At 42.0% G+C, this 27,511-nt stretch overlaps 6 protein-coding genes across 7 annotated transcripts; 1 reads left to right on the top strand and 5 right to left on the bottom strand.

Moving 5' to 3' along the window:
• LOC124049026 (ubiquitin-conjugating enzyme E2 G1-like) lies at positions 1-3,640 on the top strand. The gene is made up of 6 exons (XM_046370312.1): positions 1-292; positions 829-931; positions 1,021-1,118; positions 2,364-2,542; positions 2,776-2,885; positions 3,060-3,640. Exons 1-5 carry the CDS (start codon positions 250-252, stop codon positions 2,860-2,862), a joined length of 510 nt encoding a protein of 169 aa, XP_046226268.1. The 5' UTR covers positions 1-249; the 3' UTR covers positions 2,863-2,885; positions 3,060-3,640.
• Positions 3,284-6,562, bottom strand: LOC124049025 (actin-related protein 2/3 complex subunit 3-B). Its single transcript, XM_046370311.1, has 7 exons — positions 6,428-6,562; positions 5,875-5,974; positions 5,499-5,575; positions 5,035-5,103; positions 4,745-4,871; positions 4,540-4,634; positions 3,284-4,404 (listed from the first exon to the last, which is right to left on the bottom strand). Exons 1-7 carry the CDS (start codon positions 6,431-6,433, stop codon positions 4,342-4,344), a joined length of 537 nt encoding a protein of 178 aa, XP_046226267.1. The 5' UTR covers positions 6,434-6,562; the 3' UTR covers positions 3,284-4,341.
• Positions 6,563-6,614: 52 nt separating this feature from the next.
• gpn3 (GPN-loop GTPase 3) lies at positions 6,615-9,069 on the bottom strand. The gene is made up of 8 exons (XM_046370310.1): positions 8,844-9,069; positions 8,301-8,409; positions 8,049-8,216; positions 7,773-7,897; positions 7,539-7,654; positions 7,291-7,387; positions 7,055-7,183; positions 6,615-6,896 (listed from the first exon to the last, which is right to left on the bottom strand). Exons 1-8 carry the CDS (start codon positions 8,889-8,891, stop codon positions 6,831-6,833), a joined length of 858 nt encoding a protein of 285 aa, XP_046226266.1. The 5' UTR covers positions 8,892-9,069; the 3' UTR covers positions 6,615-6,830.
• Positions 9,070-11,400: 2,331 nt separating this feature from the next.
• vps29 (VPS29 retromer complex component) lies at positions 11,401-14,116 on the bottom strand. Of its 2 annotated transcripts, XM_046368222.1 has the most exons (5): positions 13,986-14,015; positions 13,204-13,215; positions 12,262-12,453; positions 11,902-12,137; positions 11,401-11,749 (listed from the first exon to the last, which is right to left on the bottom strand). In XM_046368222.1, the coding sequence occupies exons 1-5, from the start codon at positions 13,986-13,988 to the stop codon at positions 11,632-11,634; spliced, it is 561 nt and encodes a 186-aa protein (XP_046224178.1). In that variant the 5' UTR covers positions 13,989-14,015; the 3' UTR covers positions 11,401-11,631. The 2 variants fall into 2 exon arrangements, with proteins under 2 accessions (XP_046224178.1, XP_046224180.1); XM_046368224.1 differs by lacking the exon at positions 13,204-13,215 and having other exon boundaries at positions 13,986-14,116.
• A 257-nt stretch (positions 14,117-14,373) lies between these two features.
• On the bottom strand, positions 14,374-23,530 carry noc4l (nucleolar complex associated 4 homolog). Its single transcript, XM_046368225.1, has 15 exons — positions 23,344-23,530; positions 23,058-23,178; positions 21,028-21,134; positions 20,025-20,132; positions 19,564-19,713; positions 19,237-19,339; positions 18,297-18,331; positions 18,142-18,192; positions 17,931-18,042; positions 16,019-16,079; positions 15,654-15,764; positions 15,364-15,527; positions 15,108-15,190; positions 14,900-15,013; positions 14,374-14,647 (listed from the first exon to the last, which is right to left on the bottom strand). The coding sequence occupies exons 1-15, from the start codon at positions 23,494-23,496 to the stop codon at positions 14,522-14,524; spliced, it is 1,599 nt and encodes a 532-aa protein (XP_046224181.1). The 5' UTR covers positions 23,497-23,530; the 3' UTR covers positions 14,374-14,521.
• Positions 23,531-23,821: 291 nt separating this feature from the next.
• On the bottom strand, positions 23,822-27,511 carry LOC124047896 (tRNA pseudouridine synthase A-like). The gene is made up of 6 exons (XM_046368226.1): positions 27,334-27,511; positions 26,438-26,670; positions 25,506-25,643; positions 25,213-25,315; positions 24,203-24,900; positions 23,822-24,005 (listed from the first exon to the last, which is right to left on the bottom strand). The coding sequence occupies exons 2-6, from the start codon at positions 26,636-26,638 to the stop codon at positions 23,967-23,969; spliced, it is 1,179 nt and encodes a 392-aa protein (XP_046224182.1). The 5' UTR covers positions 26,639-26,670; positions 27,334-27,511; the 3' UTR covers positions 23,822-23,966.

The raw sequence follows: 27,511 nt of genomic DNA on the forward strand, positions 1-27,511 counted from the left end.
TCTGCCAATAAACCTCGAAGAAGACTACGAGCAAGGCGCATGCGGTGTTAGTGTGGGGCTTTTGCTAGCTTAGCCGTGTAACAAGCTGTGCATCCCTGCGCGAAACGATCAACCAAATAGGCCTTATTCTAACATCGGAAGCAGGCTACTGTAGTTGGGTATCTCTCTAATTCTTTGTTGTGTTATATTTTATGTTAGAGTTAGGTCAGGTCCTTGTCTATATTAGTTAGCTCAACTAATCCACATAAAATGACTGATCAATCATCACTGCTGCTTCGAAAACAACTAGCAGGTAAAATAGCTCGCTACACAACCGTTAGCTAACTTAACGTTAAACTACCACGCTTTTTACCGTTAACTTTCTACCTAACGTTAGTGGCTAATCACTTGTAGTCGAATTATGCTGGTTTTGCTTGTATTGAATATGTCAACTTAGTTAGCTATTTACAGCTATTAGCTACGCAATGCAAATTCACAGCTGATAAATGTTTAGCTAGCTAACGCGTGACATACCAATTTTTTGCTTGTAGTTAGCTAGCAAGCTGGCTAGTTAACTAGCGAAACACAACATTGATAGTAACGTTAACACGTTAGTAGCTATTTTGCTAAGGCTTGTGGAGTAGTGTACCGGGTACGTCACTTCAAAGCCAGCTGTCTCAAACTACATACGTTTCCATTGTAACTGGTTAGCTAACTAACAAAGTGAGTTGAATTCCAGTAGGATGTTTGAGAAAAGCTTGACAACACGCACGGCTAACGTTACAAGTAAAGCACATTTTCCAGGCTGGGGTATTGGGTAACGTCAGTGTGTTTGTTGAATCATTTTAGAGCTCAACAAGAACCCCGTGGAGGGATTTTCTGCTGGTCTCATAGACGATGATGACATCCATCAGTGGGAGGTTGTCGTTATTGGCCCTCAAGATACATTATTGTGAGTATGTTTTACTAACTTCGTGTGTTTGGAAAAGTCATTTGCTACCGTCCATCTGATTTGCAAATGGTCTCATCTTCTCTTTACAGTGAGGGTGGTTTCTTTAAAGCCTACCTGACCTTTCCCCATGACTACCCTCATAGGCCCCCGAAGATGAAGTTCATCACAGAAATATGGCATCCCAATGGTAATTGGTTTCATGTGCTATTCTTACTTAGGCCTTTTGTATTCCTTGTGGAACATAAGCCATCGTGGAATGCTTCCATCCCTTTCTGTGCTCGCTCCACTTTCACACCTGCTGCCAAACTAACCCAGATTTAGATGCTAGATTGTGGAGACAATTTATAGATCGACAGGTAAGGGTGCTCTCGAGCGGCTAGGTGTTCTTTACTCTTCGGCCATCAGATTTTCCACCACTGCACTCTGTACTCCTCTGTAAACTGGCCCTCTCTGTATACCGGTGCAAGACCACTGGTTGATGCTTATTTATAAAAACCATCTTGGGCCTCACTCCTCCTGTCTGAGATACCTACAGCAACCCTCATCTTCCAGCACCCATTCTGACAGTCACATTCTGTTAAAGGCCCACATCCCTGGATCGCTCCTCTTTTCAGTTCCCTACAGCTAGCCACAGCAACAAGCTGCAAAACACTCAAACTGGAGTTTTATCTCCATCTCTACACTCTTACTGACACTTGTGGCTGCGTCGTGTTTTTGTCTCTACAATTTTGTGCTGTTTTCTGTGCCTAACAATGTTTGTGTTGCCATGTTTTGTTGTCTTAGGTCTCTCTTTATGTTGTGGTGTCTCTTGTTGTGATGTGTGTCTTGTCCTACATTTAAATTGTTTATCCCAGCCTGTCCCCATAGGCCTCTTGCTAGGCTGTCATTGTAAATAAGAATTTGTTCTTTGACTTGCCTGGTTAAATGAAGATTAAAAATATAATGTGCTATCCTCTCTAGGCCTAGCGATGTCAGACCATCTGCTCTGTGCTTGGTCTAGGTGGTTTTAGGTCTTCCTCTTTAGCATTTGCCTTGTGTTCTATGTTAGGGCCTGTTTTGTGATTGATTTATTGTTTCTTCTTAGTGTGTGTCCTATCCAGCACCGTTTCCTCTTAAGTTGTGCTTCTATTGGGACCTGTTTTTAAAATTTCCCACAGCCTGATGTTGCTGATGCAGTCTGGCCAGTGGACTCCCAGAAGTCGAATAAGACGGTGTTTAATGAATGACTTTAGTTCAGCATGTTCGTAGTAGTTATCCATGTTTCAGATCCGTACAGAAGAATGTATTTGACATTTTGAGTTAGTCTTCAGTTTTGTTTCATGTGCCATCTAGCCAAAGATCTGTTTGTCAGCTGGTAATATAATAATATATAATAATATAATATGGTCAGCACAGGTTGATTCCTGTCCTCCCCCTCTCCTCCCTCTCTCAGTGGCAAAGAATGGTGACGTGTGTATCTCCATTCTGCATGAGCCCGGAGAGGACAAGTTTGGCTATGAGAAGCCTGAGGAGCGCTGGCTGCCCATCCACACTGTAGAGACCATCATGATCAGTGTCATCTCCATGCTGGCCGACCCGAACGGCGACTCACCCGCCAACGTGGACGCAGCCGTTAAGTCCCATAAATTCCACCATACATCTTCAGACAGGGGAAACATGCATTCCATTCAGTTAGAAAAGGCTGAAATTATGGTGCTAGTTTGTTTTTATGGTCTCGATGGGAAATTTCACTGCTCATGATTTTTCTTGATATTTGGTAGTGCTGAAGGATACTCCACCATTTAGTTGATTGTAGTGATTGTTAAATCCAGGGTTTTGATGTACAGTTGTATTGTGCCCTGCAGAAGGAATGGAGAGAGGATCCTTGCGGAGAGTTCAAGAGGAAGGTGGCTCGCTGTGTACGAAAGAGTCAGGAGATGGCGTTTGACTAGGCCCCCTCCTCGACACAAACCCAGTGAGTCCCTTTCTCGATCCACACAGCTATAATTTCACACATGTTGCAGAAAGTGAGACCCATTCAGTGCCTTGGTTGGTCACTAAATAATCTTCCGTTATGTGTTTCCTAGTCAGTCTTGATGCTCCTTTGTCTGTTATATTTTGTCTGCAAACTAACTTTTTTCTTTTTTAGCTGAAATTTTTACCTTGGCGGATACATCATGTCACTCTTCAATAAAGACTTTTGCACCAGTGTTCTGCTCTTAGGAAGATGTGGAATAAAGAAGCCAACCCCTTTTAGTTTTGTAAATAGGTTCAGGGTCAAGTAAATGTGTGTAGATAAACATCCCCCTTGTGGTTATTGTCCAGTTCTCACCTTATACTTATTTATTTAGATGATCATGACAATTCAAGATGTTTTGATGAGCTTATTCTTTATTTTCAACCTGCCACTGAGCCATCTATTTTAGACTTGTCTCTTATGCAATTTTGGAGTTCAGAGTATTTGAAGAGATTGTTACCAACAAAGGCTTTCATTGCCCGTTTTATACCCCTGGAAGCCCATCCCCTCAAGTGTTCTGCAAAGTCCTTTCAAAGAGGTCAATACACTCTGCTGCCTTAAGTTGTTTTCCTGTAAGCAAAGGAAACTGTCTCCAGTGATGTCACCATCTGTCTGGATACATTTGTTTGATCAATATGTTTGGGGATAAACCAAAAACATTAGCATGATGAACAGAGAATATTTTTTTGTAATAAAGATCATCTACAATTTTATTGTGTATGTAAATATGTACTGTATCAAATTAGTTGTACTTTAGGGTGAATGTTTGTACTTGATTCTCCTTGCTGTTATAGCTTAGATATTTAGGGACATGTCAATTTGCCCATTCTTGTGAATCATTTGAGCTTTGGTCACATGTACACAGAAGAGTAATCTTATTTTAGATTTGGCTCAGCCTTTTTGTTTTGTGTGTAGTCTTTAAAGGGTGTGATGAATGAAGTGATGTCACTTTTGGTTAAATGTTTACTCAAGTATAGACATTATCCTGTGCAAGTGGATTAGACTGGCCCTCCGCAACACAATTGTGTTACACAAAATATCTAATAACAGAAGTGGCGATGGATTGTTAGAACAAGAAATAAAACTTGTAGCTCAATAGTTCTACCCATTCACCTGTGTGACGTGAAATTGTAGGCATTTACACCCACAGTTAATGTCTAACTTGAGCCCAATAAAGTTTTGAAAATTATCTTCATGATTTACACAATTAAAAGAATACAATGCTGTTCTTACATTTTGTCAAAGATGGACAGGGACACATTAAGCACCAGCTTAACATGATCAATGAAACAATATCGCGTCCATGTACTCTTCTTATTCAGTATAAAATAATCTTAGCCACACGAAAGCAGAGGCCCGAAAAATCCATCTGCCTCGCATTAGTTTAGAATAACCTCCAGCACTCCTGAGTTGTCTACTGTCCAGGAGCTGAAAGGCTTTTGTTCATGAATTGTTTCTTGACAAAGCACATCCACCACTGAAAAAAAAAAAGTCACAGTCCAGGTTAGTCCATTAAAAGCAGTCCGCAATTTCACTTTATTGTCAATGTTAGTACTTGAGTACACTTGGGATTTAGTGTGACAGATCGGGAAGTCAAATTTTACCGTCTCACCTTGCTGGGTTTGTCTGTCTGGGGGTCAAACACACGGTCACACAGCCTCAGCCCCGTCTCCTGGCGGATCTGCTGCAGGTACGCCCTCATTGTCTCTGATCAGGGACAACCAGAAACCAAATCAGATCAATTAAAGAGAAGTGATTAACGTAATACTGGCATTCCCACATCTCATCCTGCAAGGACTTCTGCTAATGCTCCTTACCCTCTTCCTGCTTGTTGCTGGGCTTTGCATACATGGCGTTGAGAGGGAAGCCAGGTTCTCCAGGGATGGGGAAGTTAGTGATTCCCAGAGTGTACATTTCCTTCTCTCCCTGACCCCTGGAGCTGCACTGTAAACACAAATAATTTGGGAGGGGAGTTCACAATACAAATGTCTTTCTTTGCATTATTCTGAGGACCTAACATTCTATAACTTAGGGAGGGGTTATTTGGATTCATTAGCCATTTAGTTCATTAGAAAATCATGTTGGCAATCAAATCAGATTCAGTTACCTTCTGTAGCTTCTTCAGACATTCAGAAATGTAAAGGGTGACGTAGATCAGAGTCCTGTCTGCCTCGTTCTGGGAAGGGGGACAGGTTGTTAACTCCAAGAATACACCAAGCCTTTTGTATTCTCATTACTACTGACTTTAGTCTATCTGTTATCTGATAACATGAATAGGTGTATGCGAGCAGAGCCTAGTTTCAGTCACCATCCAACTTATGGGCAGCATTGGTTAGAATGCTAACAGAGCTATGAGAAGATTGTATTGCCAATATTGTAGTGTCAATATTCAGAGGCAGGCTGGGGCGTGTTGGAAAACTAGGGCCAAAGCACTGTAGCAAGAGGCCTAAAAAATAGGTACTGTAAAAAAAAAGTCACTTCATTAAAACAGACAGTATTCCTTACATGTCAGGTGACTACTTTTACAGTCACCATTTTAGTCATAGACAAAATAATTCAGTTTTCCTTTACCTTGATTTCATAATTCTTAAAGAAGACGTTGGCTTTGAAATAGTAGATGGCCTCTTCAATGATGTCAGAATCTTTGGCTGAAATAACACGAGTATTGAGTATACAGGAAGTTAGGGAATGATGGACAAGTTCTTCAAAATAAAGAGAATGAACACGCGAATGACTCGTGACACCAAATAAGGAAGAAACATGCACCACCAGGCAACCAAAGTCAGAAGCGAATGAAAAAAACTGATGTGCAGGTTGAAAGAGTATGGAAAGCTCAATTATAAATCACAGAAAAAACATTCATATCACACATGAACTTTGTCCATTATTGTACCCTATTTTCTAAACACCATGTGTGGATGGTACGAGTTTGCAAGCTGAAACGTACTCTCTTTTGCTGCAGGGCCCTTGAACTGGGTTTTTAGTGGCAGCATAGCCATGTTCCCCACCATCTTGGTGTCCCCATCCATCAAGCCAGAGTGGTACGCCTGCGAAGCAAATTGAAAAAGTTGATGTTTGTATAGTATAATGGCCCTTTCGGGAGATTAAGAATGTGTTCTTAACCGTCTTGCCTAGTTAAATAAAAAATAAACAGGATGAGAAGCCAGTGTACCTGATAGCTGTCAATAATACTAGTAGTTACAAAAGAGCAGATTAGCTAGCTAATGTAGAAACTATCCATATTAGCTACAAGCGCTAACATGTTAATTTGCTAGTTTTCATTTAAATTGGCAACTAGTCTGTCTCACTATCATGCAATATTGTACATCAAATTATGTAGCCAACTTCTTCTGGGGAGGTAAAGGCATCACCAATAGCTAGCAATTCTACTGTCTGTACGTCATTAGGGTGCATACAGGCACAATTATCATACAAATAATTCCATTTCAGTATTGCAACTGTTAATTTAAGAGGTGGTCATAATATTGTAATTTACTTACCGGCATTTTGAGAAATAAATGTCAATCTTTTAACTCAGCAAAATAAAAATGTTTCGTTTGCCAGAACACTGCTTCCGCCTGTCCCACCCAACAGAATTACAGGAAGTAGATAGATGCGGTGTGTAGAATATTTGAATGGCCACAGGGTGGTGCCAATTTAACATTTTCAGAGCAATACTTGTGTGAAAACTGTTTTACAATAGTTTTTATTCAAAAAAATAAGGGGGGGTTGCAATATCAGGGTCACAATACACTATACACAATCTTAAAATGATAACTAAAAACATTTTAAACAGACATAATAAGTCTATAAATAAATATTATGTGGCATGATACTGCAATTAACATTTCCCTCTGACCATTAAATGTTACTCTTTTCTTTCTGGGCCTCTTATGTCACCTCTCAGTCCTCTACTTTGTCCTGAAATAAATCATCATAATTTGTGTTGTCAGGCTCCTCCTCAGGCTCCTAAGGACAGAAAAACAAGTAAAGTGAGTGAAAGGTTTTAAGTAGTTGGGAGCGCACTTAGTATACTTAGAAATGTAGTACATTACTTCCAAAAGCAGGATTATAGTTAAGCACTAGGCATACGTTTCAGTCCACATAGTTGATTTTTATGTACTTACCTTTGGCTCCTTGAACTCCAAGTCTTCTCCGTATTGTATGGAAAAGTCAATGTGCTGAAGCACTATGTTGATGCCTTCCTCATCTGTGCGGTCAAATGGCAGGAATCTCACCATGCTGTAGTCGTCAATCTGGAAAACAAACAAACATATATATATATTTTAAATGAATTCCAAATTCAGAAAAAAACATTGCTGCCTTTTCTCTGAGCATGGCTGTGTGCACAGCAGGAACTTACCAAGCCACAGATGGCTTTGGTCAGCTTCTTGAACTTCTTGCTCCTAATGGTGACAGAGTTGTCCTCCATCATTGAGTACATGTCTGGGTCCAGGTATCTGCATGGAGAGAGTGAGATCTGTCAGTGTCAGCCAATACAGGTCCGCTAAGCATGCATTCAGAGCCAGACACAAACAAAATCAGATAAACAAAGACCACAGTAACAGATAAACACATAAAAAGGAGGAATGCTTTCGTTCTGGCACATACTTTTCAATTTCCTTTTTGGCCTTGGGACTCAGCAGATCCATTTTAGTCATTATGTTGACTGTTGGAATCTCCAAAGAGACCATGGCACTCAAAGCAGCCATGATACCAGAAATGAACTGGGATGGGAGAAAATTGTTTAGCAATTAACTTCAAATACTACTGTCAGAGCATATTATTGACAGAGTAAAAGTCAGCATGATCAGGAATAAGGTGGGTTAATAGTGGCCAGATTACCTTGAAGGTCTCCACCATGAACTGCGAGTCTACCAGGAAGACGCCACAAACACGGAATTCCCATTGCTGGAGCTTCTCTACGAGCTGCCTCATCACAGGGAGGTGTGTGTAGAGCTCTATTTGACCTGCAGACATCAACAACCCCATCATAATAATTTTAGTTATTACCACTCTCACTACAACATCAGCACAAACTTCTCAACAACTATGATCATCATGTTCAAAATCAGATCCATCAGTCATGTTCCTTGCCCCTCTCTATGAATAGGACTTTACCAGGACAGTCAAACAGTATGTAGTCATCCTCCACGTGGCCCAGGCTCTCCTCCAGCCAGTCAAAGTTGTTGGCAAAGTACTCCATGCAGAACACCAGCCCTCCATTTGGGCCGAACCTCAGTGACTCATCCTCCATCACATCATCCACCATAATCAGCTCCCGGATATCTGAGGGTAGAAAAACAACCAGTCAGTGCCACTCACTGTAATATAAACAGGACTATCACAGAACTCCTCAGAGATGTGTTTTACCTGCCATGACCGGGTAATCAAAGTGTTCAGCGGCTGGGTCTAGGTTGACCACCTGTACAGAGCGGTTTATGGCTTCTGCATGCTGGATCAGTGTAGAGCAGTAGGTACTCTACAGATAGGGGAGATTAATAAACCACAGCGGACTGAAATATCTGTGACAAAAACATACGTGATGATATGATAACTTTTAATAGGATAAATCAAGCAACATCTACAGTACAAGCATATTAGAAAAGTGCTGGAACTGCATTTCTGACATTGACAAGTCATGGTCAATGGCAGTGCATGTAGCTCAGACCTTGGATGTTGCAACTAAACTAGTAAGCGCTAACTATCTTAATATGTGAATTGGCTTTAATTGTAAAGCATAGCCTAGCCCTGCTCGTTTAGCTACATTTTGGAATGACATGGAACAAACAGCAAACACTTAACGTTAGCTAGTTACTAGCTACCCACTGAAGCTAACAGTAACGTTTCAGTGTTGTGGATAGCTAACGACTTTAGCTAAAAACATTAGCTAGCTAGCTTAGTTAGTTATCTTACCTTTCCACTTCCCGCAGGGCCCATCACGAGTTGAGCATAACGAGGCATTTATACTATAATATCCCAAGGACTGAAACTACACAAAACTATTTTAGTCGCTTAACTATTAAAGAGTAATGTTGCTAAACCATATGTCGGCGGCTACATTCACAGCCAACATGCTTGCAGGCAGAAGACATTCGCTAACTACGGGTATTGTGTGAAGACCAAAAGTTGTCGTTCGAGTGAGCAGTAGATTTTCACGCATGCGTACAAATAATCTTACCTACACACCAATGTCAAGAATCGACAGCAATTTAGATTTTGTCAGTCAATATTATTGCTACTGCTGGTTTTGAATGAAAAAAACAGGTGATATTTGCAGAAAATGCCAAGACTATGTCAGAGTGCATCGGATGAAACACGATGATGGTATCTTGCCAAAACTTTATGGCTGTCTCAGTGCAATAATGGTCTTGATGTCATTTTCCAATATTACCTGTTTTGAACACTATGTAGGACAAATTACATTGCACGTTTCTAACCATGTGTCTATGTCCCTTATTGAAATAGTACAATTAATTATTTTAAATGATATATTTAAAAGTTATAGATTACATTCGTTTATAGCGTTCAATTAAATTTAACATTGACATAAAGTAATAGAATAGGTCAATTCACTTCGTCAATAAATACATTCAATAGATCAAGACAATGAAAATACATATTTTCTATTGTAGAATTTCATAATTCAAAGAAATGTAACTTTAGGAAAAACAACATGTTTTCAATATCATGATGTGTAGATTGCAATCTGAGACGAGTTTTCTAACGGGGACTGTGGCAGCGCGTTAATTTGCGGGAAAACTGAGATGACAAAATAACCAATAAGCACTATAATTATGTGGAAACAGCAAGCATATTTGTGAGGTACATCTTTATCAAAATATTTCAAATATCAAAATGAAGAATGTTGCATATTTGCAGGCAGCAGTGTGGTTTCCCTTGGAGTAACAGCCGCTCTTCTTGCTAGGGCCACTCCTCTTGGTCAACATCAAGCTCCAAGGCAACCAGAGCTCCAAGGCAACCAGACCCTTAGTCTCAGTAGGAAAGCAAAACCATATTAACATTCATGCATAATGTTGTAGTGTTTTCCTAAAGCCTTAGGAAGGCTCAAATCAATGGGGACTCATGCTGTCCATGTGGGGTCAGACGACATTAGGAACACTAGCTTGGAACTACTGAAAATTGATTTTAAAGAATTGATTCCCACTCCAAAAAGCAGCAAATTAATGCAGGCCCGATGCAATCACTGGGCCACGTCTGAAAGATTCAGCAGGCTACTGGCATGTCACACTTGGCTAAAAGACTACAGCATTTGGAGCTGACACCAGGACAAAAGCATTACATATCCACGATTGCTGATGCTTACAGAGCATGCACATAAACTCATCCAGAAACATGACCTAAAATGTGCTTCACAGATGCATCAGGACAGAGAAAACTAGGGGTTACTCTATAACCATGGTGGACACATCCTGCAAGGAGGTTGGGGACAGTGAAGTACTACAATGATGATGATGTTTAAGATTGGTGGTCATACCTGTTTGAGGCATAAGAAGTGTTCATAGGATTCACATTTTTTTTGTAGGTTCCATAAGGGAGAAGGACCGAGTCCTAGATGTGCATCCAGAAGTTGGATGAACACCCATGTTAAGTCATGAGACAAATTAACATCATTCCAAAATTCACAGCAAGACCACGCCTCGACCACATTGTGGACCAAAGGACATATGGGTCAACCATTCTACCAAATATCCCCAATCAACAAATGAGGTGTATGGCGTTTACTTTTTTAGAATCTGATGTCAAAAACGGTCCTTTTTCTTTGCCTGTGGCTAACCCTACAGGACATCACCAGGTTAATCTGTGTCAAAAGACAGGAAATCCAGAAAGCAGGACTAAAGTCCTCAGGGCAGTTTTTTACTACATGCTTACATCTGTGCCTTTATCAGTGTTCATAAAAAGACAACCTGGAGTTAAATGGCTGATGACTGAGTGAATGCATGAGCTCACTGTCTATGGGGGAGCAAGACCACTTATTCTCAATCATATGACTGCATCACTCATTTGTTTTCAGTGTTTTTACATGTGGTGTAATTTTCTAAGTGTTAAAGGGATACTTCGAAATGTTGGCAATGAGGCCCGTTATCTACTTCCCCAGAGTCAGATGATCTTGTGGATATCATTTTATGTCTCTGTGTCAAGTTTCACGAGCCAATGCTAACTAGTATTTGCACAATGACTGGAAGTCTATGGGGTATCTGCTAGCATACTTCATTGCCAAAATCCTGAAGTATCCCTAAAAGGGTTTTCTTTGTCTTACAATTTAATATGAACAGGTGGCTGAGAATGAAATGGGATTCTTATTGTGGGTGAAATTAGTAAGAGAAGGCTCACTACAGGAAAATAAAAGGCCATGGACCTACATGTACTTACAGGACATTTTACATGACAATACATATAATTCAAAAAGTGGCACCAAATATTTATTTGAATGACATTATGCAAACACGTGTGACAATTGCATTTTTTAATTTTATTTTTACAGACACCACATGGTGGGTGGAACACATGCCAATGCGGATGACATAAAATATTATAAATTTCTTTATAGAGTTAAGTTAGCAAACAGTTATGGTAGAGCATTTTTTGTGGTTATGTAGTTGGAGCTGCAGGTAGAAAGGAATGAAACGATACACTGAACGACAGCACCCCTTGCCTCACCCCTCCCTTTTCAGCCCTGGGTTTAGGATTTCTTGTACTCAATCCTCTCCACTTTGACGTCATCTCCTATGAGCTGGTATACGTACGTCACCACTGTGGATGCTTGGATGTCCATCAATACAAAGGATGGGATGATGTTGCTGAGGAGAAGCCAAACAGGGGAGAGGAATGCTCATGTTTACACATCAGTGGAATACTAGCAGTTAGCAACTTACCAAGTCACTTTAAAAACATCTGCTAAATGACCCAATAAATATGTCAATGGCTTAATTTGTAGAAATTCCACCATTACCTTTCCAGTGCATTGTAGGCTCCAGTTGCTGAGCCGGGGTTGATGTAGAACTTGTTCTCGTTTTCGAAGGCCTCAAACTTGTGCGTGTGTCCAGAGATGAGGATGTCAACGTCGAGCTGCCTCTGCAACAGGGCCAGGCTTGCCATGTCCCCCCAGGGGATCACCTGGTGCCCATGGATCAGGCCGATCTTAAACTGACCTACTGTCACCACCTTCTGCTCCGGGTAGTTCAGGTTCTATAGGGAAGAGAAGGCAGAAAACACCACAGCTCATCCACTTACCTTACCTATTAAAAGATTATACATACATTTTGATATAATGGATCATGCAATAAAGCATAAGGGAAGCGGATATAAAAACCTCATCAAAGTCTCCCCTGACAATGTGTACGTCCCCAGCCAGTGTCTTCAGGTAGTCATAGCTCTCCTTGGTGCAGAGGTTTCCTGTACAGAGGATGTGCTGGATCTTGCCTGGCACCAACAGCTTCTTAAACTTGGCTGGTAGGGTGTTGCATCGGTGGGGGATGTGCAGGTCACCTAACACCAGGACCAACTGGCATCAAAACAGTGGATGGAGAGATGAGATATGTTGGCAGTTACAGGAGGGAGCCCTGTCATACTTACAAAATGTAGGCTGTCCATAAGGAGGATGACATCAAGTTTGGAGTCCATACCATTTCAACTCAGTCAACTCAGGAAATGAAATTCAACATGTGACTTGCAAATGTTCAACAAGTCTGTCGTATTGAATTTCAATTCATCTTAAAAATGCCACAACTTTGGTCCTTGAGTTGGAAGATAACTAAGTTCTCGAGTAGGGTATATCAATACTCCATGGTAATTAGAAGATCGTTGCCAATTTGATCAAGGACTAAAGCTTCTTGTCCCATTCCGCAGAATACTCTATCCCCACAGATATATCAGTTTGTCTGAACAGCGACAAACAAATAATTAAGGCATATTTATTTTTCCACATCACACATTAGAAAGGTCATACTACATCAATTATCCAGCAAAGGGTGTGTACCCAAAATAACAGTTTGTTTTTAGAGTTACCTCTAAATGTATCAAACAGATTGCTCAATAACCTCACCTGAATGCATGGCAACATTCTTGGTGTGTATGTGTGTTAGTATGGAAAATGTCTTTATTACCAGGACATCATTATAAGGCTAACCCTTAGAGTTTAGCGAGATATGGGGTGTTACGATGACAGGCATCCCTCCATTAGTCTACAAAACAAGCCTCCAGAAGAGGTAGAACAGGCAGAGTACAGGGTCCAACACAGAGAGCGTGCACTTACCCGGTGACCAGCCTGAATACAGAGCAGAAGAAGATTGGAGAAGGGGTAGGGTGGGAAGCAGGATGTGTGTGGAGAGATTGACATGAAGCAAGATCAAAGATAGGAAAGGAAAAAATAAAACCAGGTGGGAAAATAGTGAAAACTTAATTTTTAATTTAAGGAAACATTCCAAACAAATAAGTGTTAGTAAGGTGACAATAGATGATAGCCTTAATTGTTAGTGGGTTGCAAGTAAGATCATAACTATAGCGTGAGTGATTATAGTAGTGCCCCTACCAAACACTAAAGTTGGGTTTGTGCACTGACACAAAATGTCAAAAGGTCCATAAAGTTGAAATCAAACTAAAATGACTGAATTTAAATACGTAACTTGCTGCGATGAGTAGGCATGAGAAGTGACATGGTGGTAGCTAAACAACCAGAGAAAATGAAGAAATCACCTGCTAGCTGAGACATGGATAAGGAAATTAGCTAACGTTAGCTAGCTACTCGAGCAAACTCAATCTCATCACACAGATTCACAGACAATGACAAATTTAAAGTAGAACCCAATGCAGATTGAAAGGGTGATTGATTTGAGCAGTACTGCGTTGTTATTCAGACCACTTTTTTGTCATGTGATCATCGTTCATCCATCTCGGGCTAGCTAGCAGACCAACATGCTTTATATGCGATAAGAGTTTACGGTCACAAAGCAATTAGTCCATACATCCACATACAAGCAATGTTCACGAAAAATAAACAAGGTAAAAAAATCTAATATTTAATTTATTTTCACTTACCATCGTCTATTTTGCTGTTGGGCTTCAGGAAGCAGCTACGCAAGAAAACGTAATGACGTTAGGAGTAAGTCACGCAATCAGCCAATGAATGCCGAGCAATCCTACGGAGGCCAATGTCGAACATACTCGAATGTGAGCAAGGTGGATTCCTGCCATTTTTTAAAATTCATTGCTTTACTTTCTATTTCAATGCCCCCATTCGAATGCATTATAGACATAATGAGTTGTGAATGTATCTTTCAAGTGCTACTCCCTCCCTGTCAAACATTTAAATTCTGTATAAAATTATATCAGTCTCACAGAGATTGCAGACATTCACACCAATGAGTCAACAGCTACAAAACATTGTAAATCTTATCTGACAATAAGCCTAAATTATAAACACAGCTCACAGTTTTCTAGAAAGGTTTATTGGTTTATTTAACTAATTCCAAACAGAAATATGTAATCGTGGATGTGGAATGAAAAGGGGATACGGGGGAGAGACAGTGAGGTCCAGAGAGCTAGGTGTGCGAGTGTCCTGGGGTTGTTTGTCTCTACTCTAGAGAGAAATTCAGGCCCAGCACCCCCACCCCCCCAGAGCCCTGCAGCAGCTGGGTGGCAGGGTCAAACTCCAGCGGCACAGTCTTGCTCTGCTTATGCTTCAGGTCCCGCTCCATCAGCTGTGTGCAGACACAGAGCCACATTCCATCAACAACATGATCAAAGCCATGCATGTACACATGTATGCACACAATTTACAGTGACAGACACCAATACACTGACAAAGTAACATGCTAACAAATGATAAGACATTACACGTTACAATTGAGATTAATATCCTCCCCAACAAAGTAAAACCACTTGGGAATGTGAATCACCATGAGGACCAAAAAGGGGACGGAAGGACATTGAGTTTGGTCATGTCACCTCACCTCATAGGTGGATAGCTCCAGCAGCTCACTAATGGCATCCTCCTGCTGTGACAGTGGCTTGTTGATCGCCATGGCAGCCGTGGCCACATCAGGGTGGTAATGCTTCTGCAGGGTCTACACTCAGGAGAGGAGAGTGAAGAGCACAGTGAGTTTGGCTGTGTTCATCTCTATGTATCATGTTCTTGTTTCTCTGGATACCCCTACACACCTGAAGCTCCCACAGGCTGCTCTCCAGGGCGTGGCACTGGGAGGGGTCCTCCTCCTCCATCAGGTAAGGGTCATCACAGGCTTCTGTCCAAACACACAGGAAATGACAAGCCATGTCAAACAACCTATCTATTGGAAAGCCCTTTTAAGACCTAGCCTATATGTCAAACCACCACATCAACATTATCATCATAATCAAATTAATTCATTCCCATCTCCACACAGGTGAATGAATGGGGTGAAATGGGGACACTTACCGTCTGCTGCACTAGGCCGGTGAATGAGGACTCGGCAGGCAGGGTGGCGGCGGATCAGGTTGCAGATGAAGGGCAGTATCATGAGCAGAACAGCAGGTGGCGCCGTGAGGGCCAGGCGGGACAGACGCTTGGCAAACGCTGCCACCAAGTAGACTGGCAAGTGACTGGAGAGAGAAAGAAAAGACACCATGGACAAATAGTTGATAACTGTTAACTGATTTACAGAAAGCATGATGATAAAATGCCAGTCATCGATAGTTAATGGAGTGATCATGACAGAGCGGTCTTACGTGGAGGAGAGGAAGAGGTTAGCTAAGTGGAAAAAGCGTGCTCTGTACTTCACATGGAAAACAGAGGGCTCCAGCAGGCTGTACAACTTCTTGTAGAAATCGGGATAATCTCTGCAAACACACAGGCACACACTTAAACGGTTATTACTCGAATAGTCACTTGACTCTAGTGTTGAGGGAAAGTAACTCCAACTTAAAAATATTCAATAGCTAGGACCAGGTTTTTTTTGTTCCTATGATAGTGGATCATGTCTACCTCTGTTTAAATAGTTTGCATCCAATGCAAAAACCTAAACCTTCAGAAGCTGAGGAAGACAATGTTTGCTGGTTCAGTACCTTCTGCACTAAGAGTGTGGAATACTCACAGGTTGTGCTGATGGATGAGCACAAACAAGCCATTGAGAGCCAGCAGACTGATTGCCCCTCCTGTACAGACACAGAAAAAACAATATACAAGGAATTAACTTTCCCAGTCGTACAAAATAAAGCTACACAGAATACCACTGTGGGTGATGAGTATGGCTGTATTACAGAAGTTCTAACACACTTATGGTTACAGTACACCACAAATAATATACAGTGCCTTGCGAAAGTATTCGGCCCCCTTGAACTTTGCGACCTTTTGCCACATTTCAGGCTTCAAACAAAGATATAAAACTATTTTTTTTGTGAAGAATCAACAACAAGTGGAACACAATCATTAAGTGGAACGACATTTATTGAATATTTCAAACTTTTTTAACAAATCAAAAACTGGAAAATTGGGCGTGCAAAATTATTCAGCCCCCTTAAGTTAATACTTTGTAGCTTTGCGATTACAGCTGTAAGTCGCTTGGGGTATGTCTATCAGTTTTGCACATCGAGAGACTGAAATTTTTCCCAATTCCTCCTTGCAAAACAGCTCGAGCTCAGTGAGGTTGGATGGAGAGCATTTGTGAACAGCAGTTTTCAGTTCTTTCCACAGATTCTCGATTGGATTCAGGTCTGGACTTTTACTTGGCCATTCTAACACCTGGATATGTTTATTTTTGAACCATTCCATTGTAGATTTTGCTTTATGTTTTGGATCATTGTCTTGTTGGAAGACAAATCTCCGTCCCAGTCTCAGGTCTTTTGCAGACTCCATCAGGTTTTCTTCCAGAATGGTCCTGTATTTGGCTCCATCCATCTTCCCATCAATTTTAACCATCTTCCCTGTCCCTGCTGAAGAAAAGCAGGCCCAAACCATGATGCTGCCACCACCATGTTTGACAGTGGGGATGGTGTGTTCAGGGTGATAAGCTGTGTTGCTTTTACGCCAAACATAACATTTTGCATTGTTGCCAAAAAGTTCAATTTTGGTTTCATTTGACCAGAGCACCTTCCACATGTTTGGTGTGTCTCCCAGGTGGCTTGTGGCAAACTTTAAACGACACTTTTTATGGACATCTTTAAGAAATGGCTTTCTTCTTGCCACTCTTCCATAAAGGCCAGATTTGTGCAATATACGACTGATTGTTGTCCTATGGACAGAGTCTCCCACCTCAGCTGTAGATCTCTGCAGTTCATCCAGAGTGATCATGGGCCTCTTGGCTGCATCTATAATCAGTCTTCTCCTTGTATGAGCTGAAAGTTTAGAGGGACGGCCAGGTCTTGGTAGATTTGCAGTGGTCTGATACTCCTTCCATTTCAATATTATCGCTTGCACAGTGCTCCTTGGGATGTTTAAAGCTTGGGAAATATTTTTGTATCCAAATCCGGCTTTAAACTTCTTCACAACAGTATCTCAGACCTGCCTGGTGTGTTCCTTGTTCTTCATGATGCTCTCTGCGCTTTTAATGGACCTCTGAGACTATCACAGTGCAGGTGCATTTATATGGAGACTTGATTACACACAGGTGGATTGTATTTATCATCATTAGTCATTTAGGTCAACATTGGATCATTCAGAGATCCTCACTGAACTTCTGGTGAGAGTTTGCTGCACTGAAAGTAAAGGGGCTGAATAATTTTGCACGCCCAATTTTTCAGTTTTTGATTTGTTAAAAAAGTTTGAAATATCCAATAAATGTCGTTCCACTTCATGATTGTGTCCCACTTGTTGTTGATTCTTCACAAAAAAATACAGTTTTATATCTTTATGTTTGAAGCCTGATGTGTGGCAAGAGGTTGCAAAGTTCAAGGGGGCCGAATACTTTTGCAAGGCACTGTATTTCTCGCAGTACTCTTCTCTTTCAGTACAGTGTGGCATCTAGTCAGATTGTTCTATAGGGGACAAACTATGGAAACTCAACTCACCAACATCATATGCTGCAGTCAGGAAGTCGATCATCAGTGTGGGATTGCTTATGTGGGGCAGGATGGAGTCATGGAGGATCACCAGCACCTTCTTGTACATGTTGCTGGGCAACTACAGGGTATGAAAGACATGAGACTAAAAATCTGGGACTCTAGACTGGAACAAAAGACAAGTTCAAAGGTGGTCTATATGTTAAAGTGGATCTTATACCTTATACTTCAGAAACCCGAGCCACAACCGCTCAAAGGTACGCTTGTGTTCCTGATGGGAAGGAGATATAATCATTACATTAACAGTTATAGCAATACTTCTAATCATGAGACACAAAAGCATGTTTTCTCCAGATGATGGGGGGCTTTGCTTACTTTTAGTTTGGCTGCTTTCCAGTCTTCATGTTTAGCTGTAAAATGAACCAAGGGGCAAACAATCACACAATAAGTTAAGGCTGAGGCTGCGCAACAGAAGGAAGTCTGGAAGCTTCTTCCCCAGAGCTAAAGAACCGAATCCCGTTCTGTGTATGTGTTATTTTACACACACATTTTTCTCCGTAGCTGCTGCTCACCCTCTCATTTCTCACCCCCTCCCAAAAAACATTACAACTTTGACTGCCTCGCCAATGTTTGCAATGATGATGAAAAAATAACATTAAATCGCTATTTAGACTGCCTGTCTGTTGTGCTTACGTTTTATAATAGCCTACTGTTACAACAGACAAAGTTTGTTCAATCATCTTTTCTACAACATGTCGAAGGTTGCCGGCTACACCAGACAAAGACGTCCGATCATCGCTCCTGAGCAGCTAAACACATCTGTGCGTAGAGAATCCCACGCATACACAGAAGCTTCAGGTGTTTAGCTGAAGAGGCATCCAGAGAAGTTGGCAACTCAGCTACTCGGATAATTTAATGGCACCTTTGCACAACAATGGTGATGGTGCATAAAGATGGAGGAATTCAGAAATGACATCATTGTTTTTAACACTACCCACAGAGTTCTTAAACTATGGCGCACAACATGGTTCAATGTACCAGTAAACCAGCAAAATTTACTTTTTTGTTTTTTCAAATTGCTACTGTCTCGGAGCTAGAATTCGGGCCATGTATACTGTGCTAATGCAGTAAAAAAACTGAGCAATGTACAATACGACGAACTAAGCATTTGTGCTAAGTACATGGGGGCCTCCATCTTTATGCACCTTCCCCATTGAATAATATGGACAATTTTAAGAACATGTTGCATACAAGTTACTAAAAATGCAATGTTTTCATTTGAATATATAGAATAAGAGCAAAAGAGCATGCTGACCTTCCTGTTTGACCATGTAGTTGGTGAGTTCTGACCCCTGACTAGGCATGTTGATATTGGACAGCAGTGTGAACACATTGTTCTGGTAAATGGGCATCACTGCCTGAAGAGACAAGACAAGACCATTCTAAACAAACAACATCAGTCAGATATGACAGCCCAACACTTGAGCTAAGGCGTGGAGCACAAGTCAACTGAGGCGATTAAAGACAAAATAGTGAAGAATGTTAAAAATACATAACTGCTATAGAATAAACATCTAAACAAGTTACAATACACCATCTCATGTAGAGCCTCCAAACAGACACCAGTCCTGGCGGGGCTTACCCCTTTGGTTTTGTCCATCACCCTGCCCACGTTCTCACGGACAGAGCTCATGACGTAGTAACGCACATCCTCCATATCCAGGTACTCCTGAAATGTGGAGATAAGAAGCGCCATATCCTCGTCCTGAGAGAGCAGCCGCTCCACCACTGCCTGTTCACAGAGCAACGGATCGTTACAGACAGAATCTCAATGTAACAGGTGTGGGTCAGTCGGTGGAGCATAGCGCTTGTAACGCCAAGGATTGTGGGATCGATTCCTGCTGGTGCCTCCCGTACTAACAATGTCTGCACACATGACTAAGTTGCTTTGAATAAAAGCGGCTCATAAATGGCATAAATACAGGCGGTTCAGTTTCAAACTTGCATCTTTGGTGCGCAAATGCACCCTTATGACAGTTTAAATTGTGCAACACTTGCGCCAGGCAACTAACATGTAGTACAGTATTTAATTGAAACCCCTACCTGGATGAGTTCTCTCGGGAAGCTGTAGTGTTCACTCCAGTCCAAGTCTTGGAGGGGGAACTTTCCTTCCATGGAGGCAAACTGCATCAGTGCACACAGGGCACTCTCCTGCATCGGAATAAATAACATCGTCAGCCCAAACACACAACATTTGACTAAATCCTTCATTTAGAATAAGTACATTACACACACACACCACACGTCACTAATGATTAGGACCAATGGTTTTTCTTTACCGTATGACCAGACCCCAGATAAACACCAGGCCCTAATAAATCAGAACTTATGAAGCAGCTGACCTTTTATTCTAGGACCTAAATCAGACTGAGATACCAATTACTGATATACAGTCCGAAACAAAGCACTGCAAAAAGTTTAATTACAAGCCAGAATGTTAAATAAAATAAAATTTTAACTTACTTAAACAGTTGTCTGTGCAGTTGGTCCTTTAGTGGGTCAACATTTTTGACAAAATATCCACAGGAAAGTATTACTTACCAGACTTTTTAGAGTGCCAGTACTGCTGTTGAAATGTATACCCCGAGCACATGTGCAAAACCATGTAAACACCTGCAAGACTTCAGTTAGTATGAATGCATTAAGTGCATGTACTTCCGTCTTGTGCACGTGCTTTAGGTCAAGAGCAAACAACTCTTGATTGCCACAGACTGAGACTTGCGTTTTGAAGTTGTTTTAATAATAGTTTCCTGTGGATATTTTGTGTCAAATTTCAACCCACTGAAGGACAAACCTGATGGCCAATCGGCAGATTACGTTCAAATATAATTTTATACAACATTTGTGACCGACAAGGGACATTTAGTTGTTTTTTCCCCCTATGTACCACAATTGGGACTAACTAGGGCCCAGAGTTTTCTTAGCCTGGTTGCCAGTGTTTCTGTTCTCAAGGAGTAGGAAAGAGTTCAAACTGATCTGGGACCAGGCCAGTCTTCCCCCCTGGCCCAAACAATGAACTTTTGGTGTTGACAAAAAGGTAACTCGCCTTAATCTGGTATGATTCATGGCTGATGTGCTCCAGCAGCAGCTCCAAACAACCGTTGTATCGGTGGCGCATGAACATGCAGTACTTCTCATCCGCACTGCGATCACCTGCCAGGACACAAAAAGTCAGTCACCGGCATAGTCTGAGGCCCAAGCAACATAGAGATACAAGACACCTAAAGGTATATTTTTTTGTTGCAAAGTCTAACTCTATAGATGTAACTGAACAAAATACTTTCCCAAACAGACTACATACGTTGTCCTTGTACTTGGTGAGGAAATGCCACAAAAATACTGAAGAAAAATATAAAACACAACATGTAAAGTGCTGGTCTCATGTTTCATCAGCTTTCACTAGCTTTAAGCACCAGCTGTCAGAGCAGCTCACAACATCTGTACATAGCCCATCTATAAATTGTACGAATAACTACCTCTTCCCCTACTGTATTTATTTTGCTCCTTTGCACCCCAGTATTTCTACTGTGCACACTCATCTGTCAAATCTACCAGTGTATTAATTGCTACATTGTATTTACTTTGCCACCATGGCCTATTTATTGCCTTCACCTCCCTTATCTCACCTCATTTGCTCACATTGTATATAGACATATTTTTCTATATAGACTTATTGACTGTATGTTCGTTTTACTCCATGTGTAACTCTGTGTTGCTATATGTGTCGAACTGCTTTGCTTTATCTTGGCCAGATCACAGTTGTAAATGAGAACTTGTTCTCAACTGGCCTACCTGGTTAAATAAAGGTGAAATAACATTGTTAAATGAGCTGAAATAAAAGATCCCAGATATGATCCATACACACACAGAAAAAAATATTCTCCCAAATTGTGTGAACAAATTTGTTTACATCCCTGTTAGTGAGAATTTCTCCTGTATCAAGATAATCCATCCACCTGACAGGAGTGGCATATCAAGAAGCTGATTAAACAGCATGATCGTTATACAGGTGCACATTGTGCTGGGGACAATAAAAGGACACTCTGAAATGTGCAGTTTTGTCACAATGCCACAGCTGTCTCAAGTTGAGGGAGCATGCAATTGGCATGTTGACTGCAGGAATGTCCACCAGAGCTGTAGCCAGAGAACTGAAGGTTCATTTCTCTACCATAAGCTGCCTCAACCGGTTTCACAACCACCTGTAACCACACCAGCCCAGGACCTCCACATCTGGCTTCTTCACCTGCGGGATAGTCTGAGACCAGCTACCCAGACAGCTGATGTAACCGAGGAGTATTGTTGTCTGCAATAAAGACTTTTTGTGAGGAAAAAGCCATTCTGATTGGCTGGGCCTGGCTCCCCAGTGGATGAGCCTGGCTCCCCAGTGGATGAGCCTGGCTCCCCAGTGGATGAGCCTGGCTCCCCAGTGGATGAGCCTGGCTCCCCAGTGGATGAGCCTGGCTCCCCAGTGGATGAGCCTGGCTCCCCAGTGGATGAGCCTGGCTCCCCAGTGGATGAGCCTGGCTCCCCAGTGGATGAGCCTGGCTCCCCAGTGGATGAGCCTGGCTCCCCAGTGGATGAGCCTGGCTCCCCAGTGGATGGGCCTGGCTCCCCAGTGGATGAGCCTGGCTCCCCAGTGGATGAGCCTGGCTCCCCAGTGGATGGGCCTGGCTCCCCAGTGGATGAGCCTGGCTCCCCAGTGGATGAGCCTGGCTCCCCAGTGGATGAGCCTGGCTCCCCAGTGGATGAGCCTGGCTCCCCAGTGGATGAGCCTGGCTCCCCAGTGGATGAGCCTGGCTCCCCAGTGGATGAGCCTGGCTCCCCAGTGGATGAGCCTGGCTCCCCAGTGGATGAGCCTGGCTCCCCAGTGGATGAGCCTGGCTCCCACCCATGGCTGCGCCCCTGCCCAGTCATGTGAAATCAATAGATTAGACCATAATGAATTTATTTCCATTGACTAATTTCCTTATGTGAACTGTAACCCAGTAAAATAGTTTCTAGTTGCGTTTATATATTTTTAGTATACCTTTTTTCTGGTTGCCAGATCTGGAGTTGCAGAGCAAAACTGATACTCACCACCAATCAACAACTCTTCTTTGGGCAGTTGCCCAACATACAGCTCTCCCCTCTCCAACAACGTGCTGAACAGTTTAGTACATCCATCAATCGCACAAACAACGTTCTTCTCTTTCTCTGACTGAGGATGAAAGTGGGGAGAATGTGCATTGGTATGTAATATATATCGTCAATCACCATGAGAACCATGGGGCCAAATATAGGGGGGGCTAGCTAACTTTCCAAAACCAAGAGGCAAAGCTAACATTGAACACGCACATTAGACCGTTTCTGTTAAGTTACATACCTGAAGATACTCAAGAACGTCGAACACATCGTTGGCATGTTTCTTGCTCTGAATAATCAGATCTACTTTACCGTTGATGTCTATTTTAGGTGTTTTCACATCATTTACGGTTAAGTTCTCCGAACTCACGTTGCACCTCTTCGAAGCCGCCATTTTTCCCCCAGATGAGGATAGTGTTGATGTCCTTTACGTTCTAATTTCGCCCCCTTGCGGTCGGCGTGTAATACTGTGCTGGGCCTGGCCAAATATCTAAAATAAATATTCTAGCTGTACTGTAACAAATGTACTTCCATAATTTACATGTGACATTCCAAAACAAATTGAAAGATTTATAAAACACCATCATTCCTATCATTGCATCCTGTCTTAGACCTACATGTCTTATCAATTTGTGTTTGTTTCATGAAACACATCCAACTAACAAATCCTTACAAATAAAATGTGTTAAAGATTTTACGAGAAAGGATTCACACAATGGTTTAAAAATAACAAAAATGTTTATTAAAATGTCTTCATTATTGAGTAAATCAGTGGCATTACTGACAAAGCATTTCCAAAGCAAAACAAAAGCTCATTCTTGAGATACAGCAAAGCAAAAGGTGTCTTTCCACTTGCCAGAGACTTCAAAGTGCAGAATCTGATCTATTGCCCTCCTCATCATCCTGAAAATGGAAAATGGTTTTATGAGTTTCAAAAAAGGGAGGGTGATGGCACCTCCCAAAAACACAGCAGGTTTTATGAGGTCTGGGTGCTAAGTGCTTATAGTTGATGATTCATCTAATAATGTTAAACATTTTGTAGGACAAAGAACCACTGATAATTGAACTGGCAAATATATAATTGTGTTGTATTCACCCACCTGCTCCCTATCCTTATCCTGCGCTCCTGTTGCAGTTGCCTCAAAGTCATGTATGGGCAGTGTGGCCATCCAGCTAGCCATGGACCCTTCCTTGCACTCTGTCTCCACAATACTGGGGTAGATGTGCTCCTCCTTGAAAGCCAAGATGGCCTGCTCCTCTTCAGTCCACTCCAGGCACTCATGGAGGCCGTCCCCACCAAACCGCTTGTTGTACCTGTCAAAGTGCACCTTCTCCAGCACCAGGCCCAGCCCAGGGGCTTTGGGCACGTCCACTTTCTCCTCACCCCAGCTTCGCTTTAACACTTCGTCCCCCGAATAGCCCTTCACCACAGCTATCACCAGGCCGATCATCTTCCGGATCTGATGCATCATGAAGCTCTGGCCACGCACAGTAATCTCTGCGAACTCGGCGCCGCCACGCACAAAGGGCTCACCACAGGACATCTCTGTGATGTAGCGGCGGGCGCTGGGGTCCCGCGCGGCCTTCTGGGAGGTGAAGTTGTGAAAGTTATGGGTGCCCTTGTAGCTGCCAAACAGCTGGTTTACTCTCTGCAGTGTCTCTGGCTCAAGGCGGAATGCAGCAGAATTGTTGGTGTAATAGTCCTTTGGGGAGAAGGCCACAGTGGGGAGCATATAGGAGTATGTGCGGGCATCACAGCTGTTTTTAGAATTGAAGCCCCCAGTCACTCGTTTCAGACCTATAGGGACAAAAGACCACAAACGATGCAGAACAACATTGGTAACTAAACCGTTCTTGTCTTTAAAGTTTTCTTTTTGATATCAATTGTTTTTATTATATGTTCATGCCAATAGGCAGAATAAACAGCATTGGACAAACAACATTGCATTGTCAGTGCATGTCCAACACATTTTCACATAACACCTTGAATCAATTACTTCCCAAAAGGGACCACCAAGACCTCCTAGTCTTTATACAAGAACCATAGGCTGCTGTGTGACGGTTTTAGGCTTGTCTCCAACACATTTGACAGGAAGCAGTGCGATCTCACCCAGCACTCTGATCTGTGGTGGAAGATTGGAGTTGATCTTTTCCATTACGTCTTCAATCATCCACAGTTTTAGAGAGACCACCTGACCTGCTGCAGAAACACCCTGACAGAAAACAAATTAAGCTGATCACAAAGCAAGGAAATAACAATGAATTTGTGTTTGAGGCCACACAAAGTGTGTCTTTTCCTGTGCATTTCATTTCTTCAGGTATAAAACAAATGTAATGATACTTGCTCAAGGGATGCATTTGGGCAGACAGCTACTAAGCCTTTTCCATGCTTGCCTCCCATACCTTATCTGTTCTCGCACATCTTTGGAACGACATTTTTTTCATGTCATCTCCATGGTTGTCTGGGATGCACCCAGACTTAATCAGTGCTGTGACCAGCTCATCCTCAATGGTTTTGAACTGGGAGGATCCAGCATTTCTCTGAAACACAAAACACAGCAGATTAAGTCAATCTAAACGCAACAATTTCAACGAGTTACAGTTCATATAAGGAAATCAGTCAATTGAAATGAGGGCCTAATCTAGAGATTTCACATGATTCGGCAGGGGCGCAGCCAAGCGTGGGCATAGAACCCCCCACTGGTGAGCCAGGCCCAGCCAATCAGAATGTTTTTCCCCCACAGAAGGGCTTTATTACAGACAGAAATACTCCTGTTTCTTCAGCTGTCTGGTCTCAGATGATCTCACAAGTGAAGATGCCAGATGTGGAGGTCCTGGGCTAGAGTGGTTACACATGGTCTGCTGTTGTGAGGCCGGTTGGACGCATTGCCAATGGTAGCAAAATGAACATTAAAATTCTCTGGCAACAGCTCTGGTGGACATTCCTGCAGTCAGCATGCTAATTGCACGATCCCTGAGACCTAAGACATCTGTGGCATTGTGTTGTGCGACAAAAATGCACAACACAATGCCGCTAGCACAAGGTGCACCAAGGTGCACCTGTGTAATGATCAAACGTTTCATAAGCATCTTGATATGTCACACCTGTCAGGTGGATGGATTATCTTGGCAAAAGAGAAATGCCCACTAATATGGTTGTAAACAAATGTCCGTATGGAACATTTCTGGGATCTTTTATTTCAGCTCATGAAACATGGGACCAACATGTTGAGTTTATATTTTTGTACAGTATATTTAGAAAGCTGCACCTAAATGGAGGACTAGCTATTTTTATTAAATCATCCCTTTATGAAAATATTAAGATTAATACCAACCTGCATACCGTAGTAACCTTTGCCTGAATATGCCAAAAGCAGGACCACTTTTCTTTTGGGGTGTTTCCTCTCATTGCCAGTTGGTTCTACAGACTTCAGCTTCTTTCTGATGTGTCCATTCTCACCCGACTCTCCATTTTCTTCCTCCACTCGTTTCAGTGGCTTGATCAGCATATTTCCTGACCCTTCTTCACTCATCATCCACCGGATCCCTGCACACTTGTAAAGCCAACCTGGTGAAAACACAGATAGCTAGTTAAAGGGATAGTATTGTGAGTGAGATAAGAGCTAGAGTTTCCACCCTGTTCCTTTCACCTAATAAATCACTTCATATCTAAAAAAAAATCATATCTGAGAAGGGGAGTGAAGGAGACCAGAACGGAGGGAACAACCTTCTAAAATGAAATCCAACCGTGGGCTTAAGGCTGAAATCGATACCTAGACCCTTATCCCTAGGTACTCTAGAATCACTACAGACAACATATCCAATCATTTCAGATCTACATGACTTCCTGCCTGGAGGAGGAGGAGCTAATGGTCATCATTACATGAAAGTTTACGAACATTAGAACACCACAACAATATGGATTCTCTTAATTTGACTTTCTTCCAAAGTAGTCAGATCATTTCGTTCAATTAGGTTTACTGTTGCTTCTGATAAGCAACACTGGTGGACAAATATTCATCATTTCTCAAGTGATAATTTAAATGACATATGCTAATGTTTTAGGTTCTGAAGATCTAAATAGGAGCCAGCTAGCTATCGTTACCGATTCAGCACGGCAAACTAGCTTCCTCACACAACAAATACAAATTGCCTATGGTTTGCTACCTAGCCAGCTAACTAGCTACCATGACCAGCAATAAATAGAAACAATCCTTTGCAGGAGACTCACGTGTGATCCACAAAAAATCGTTAAATACACGTCTTGCTTATAGCACAACTTTGGCAGTTAATCCATTTACGACAGCTGTACAATCTGAAACAAAAATGCAAGAAACCCTTTACAAGCTAGATAGCTATCACTGCAGGCAGCAACAGCGACACACATGGGCAAAATAAACTTTGACCTT

The sequence above is a fragment of the Oncorhynchus gorbuscha genome, linkage group LG11, assembly GCF_021184085.1.
Source record: "Oncorhynchus gorbuscha isolate QuinsamMale2020 ecotype Even-year linkage group LG11, OgorEven_v1.0, whole genome shotgun sequence".
Lineage (NCBI taxonomy): Eukaryota > Metazoa > Chordata > Actinopteri > Salmoniformes > Salmonidae > Oncorhynchus > Oncorhynchus gorbuscha.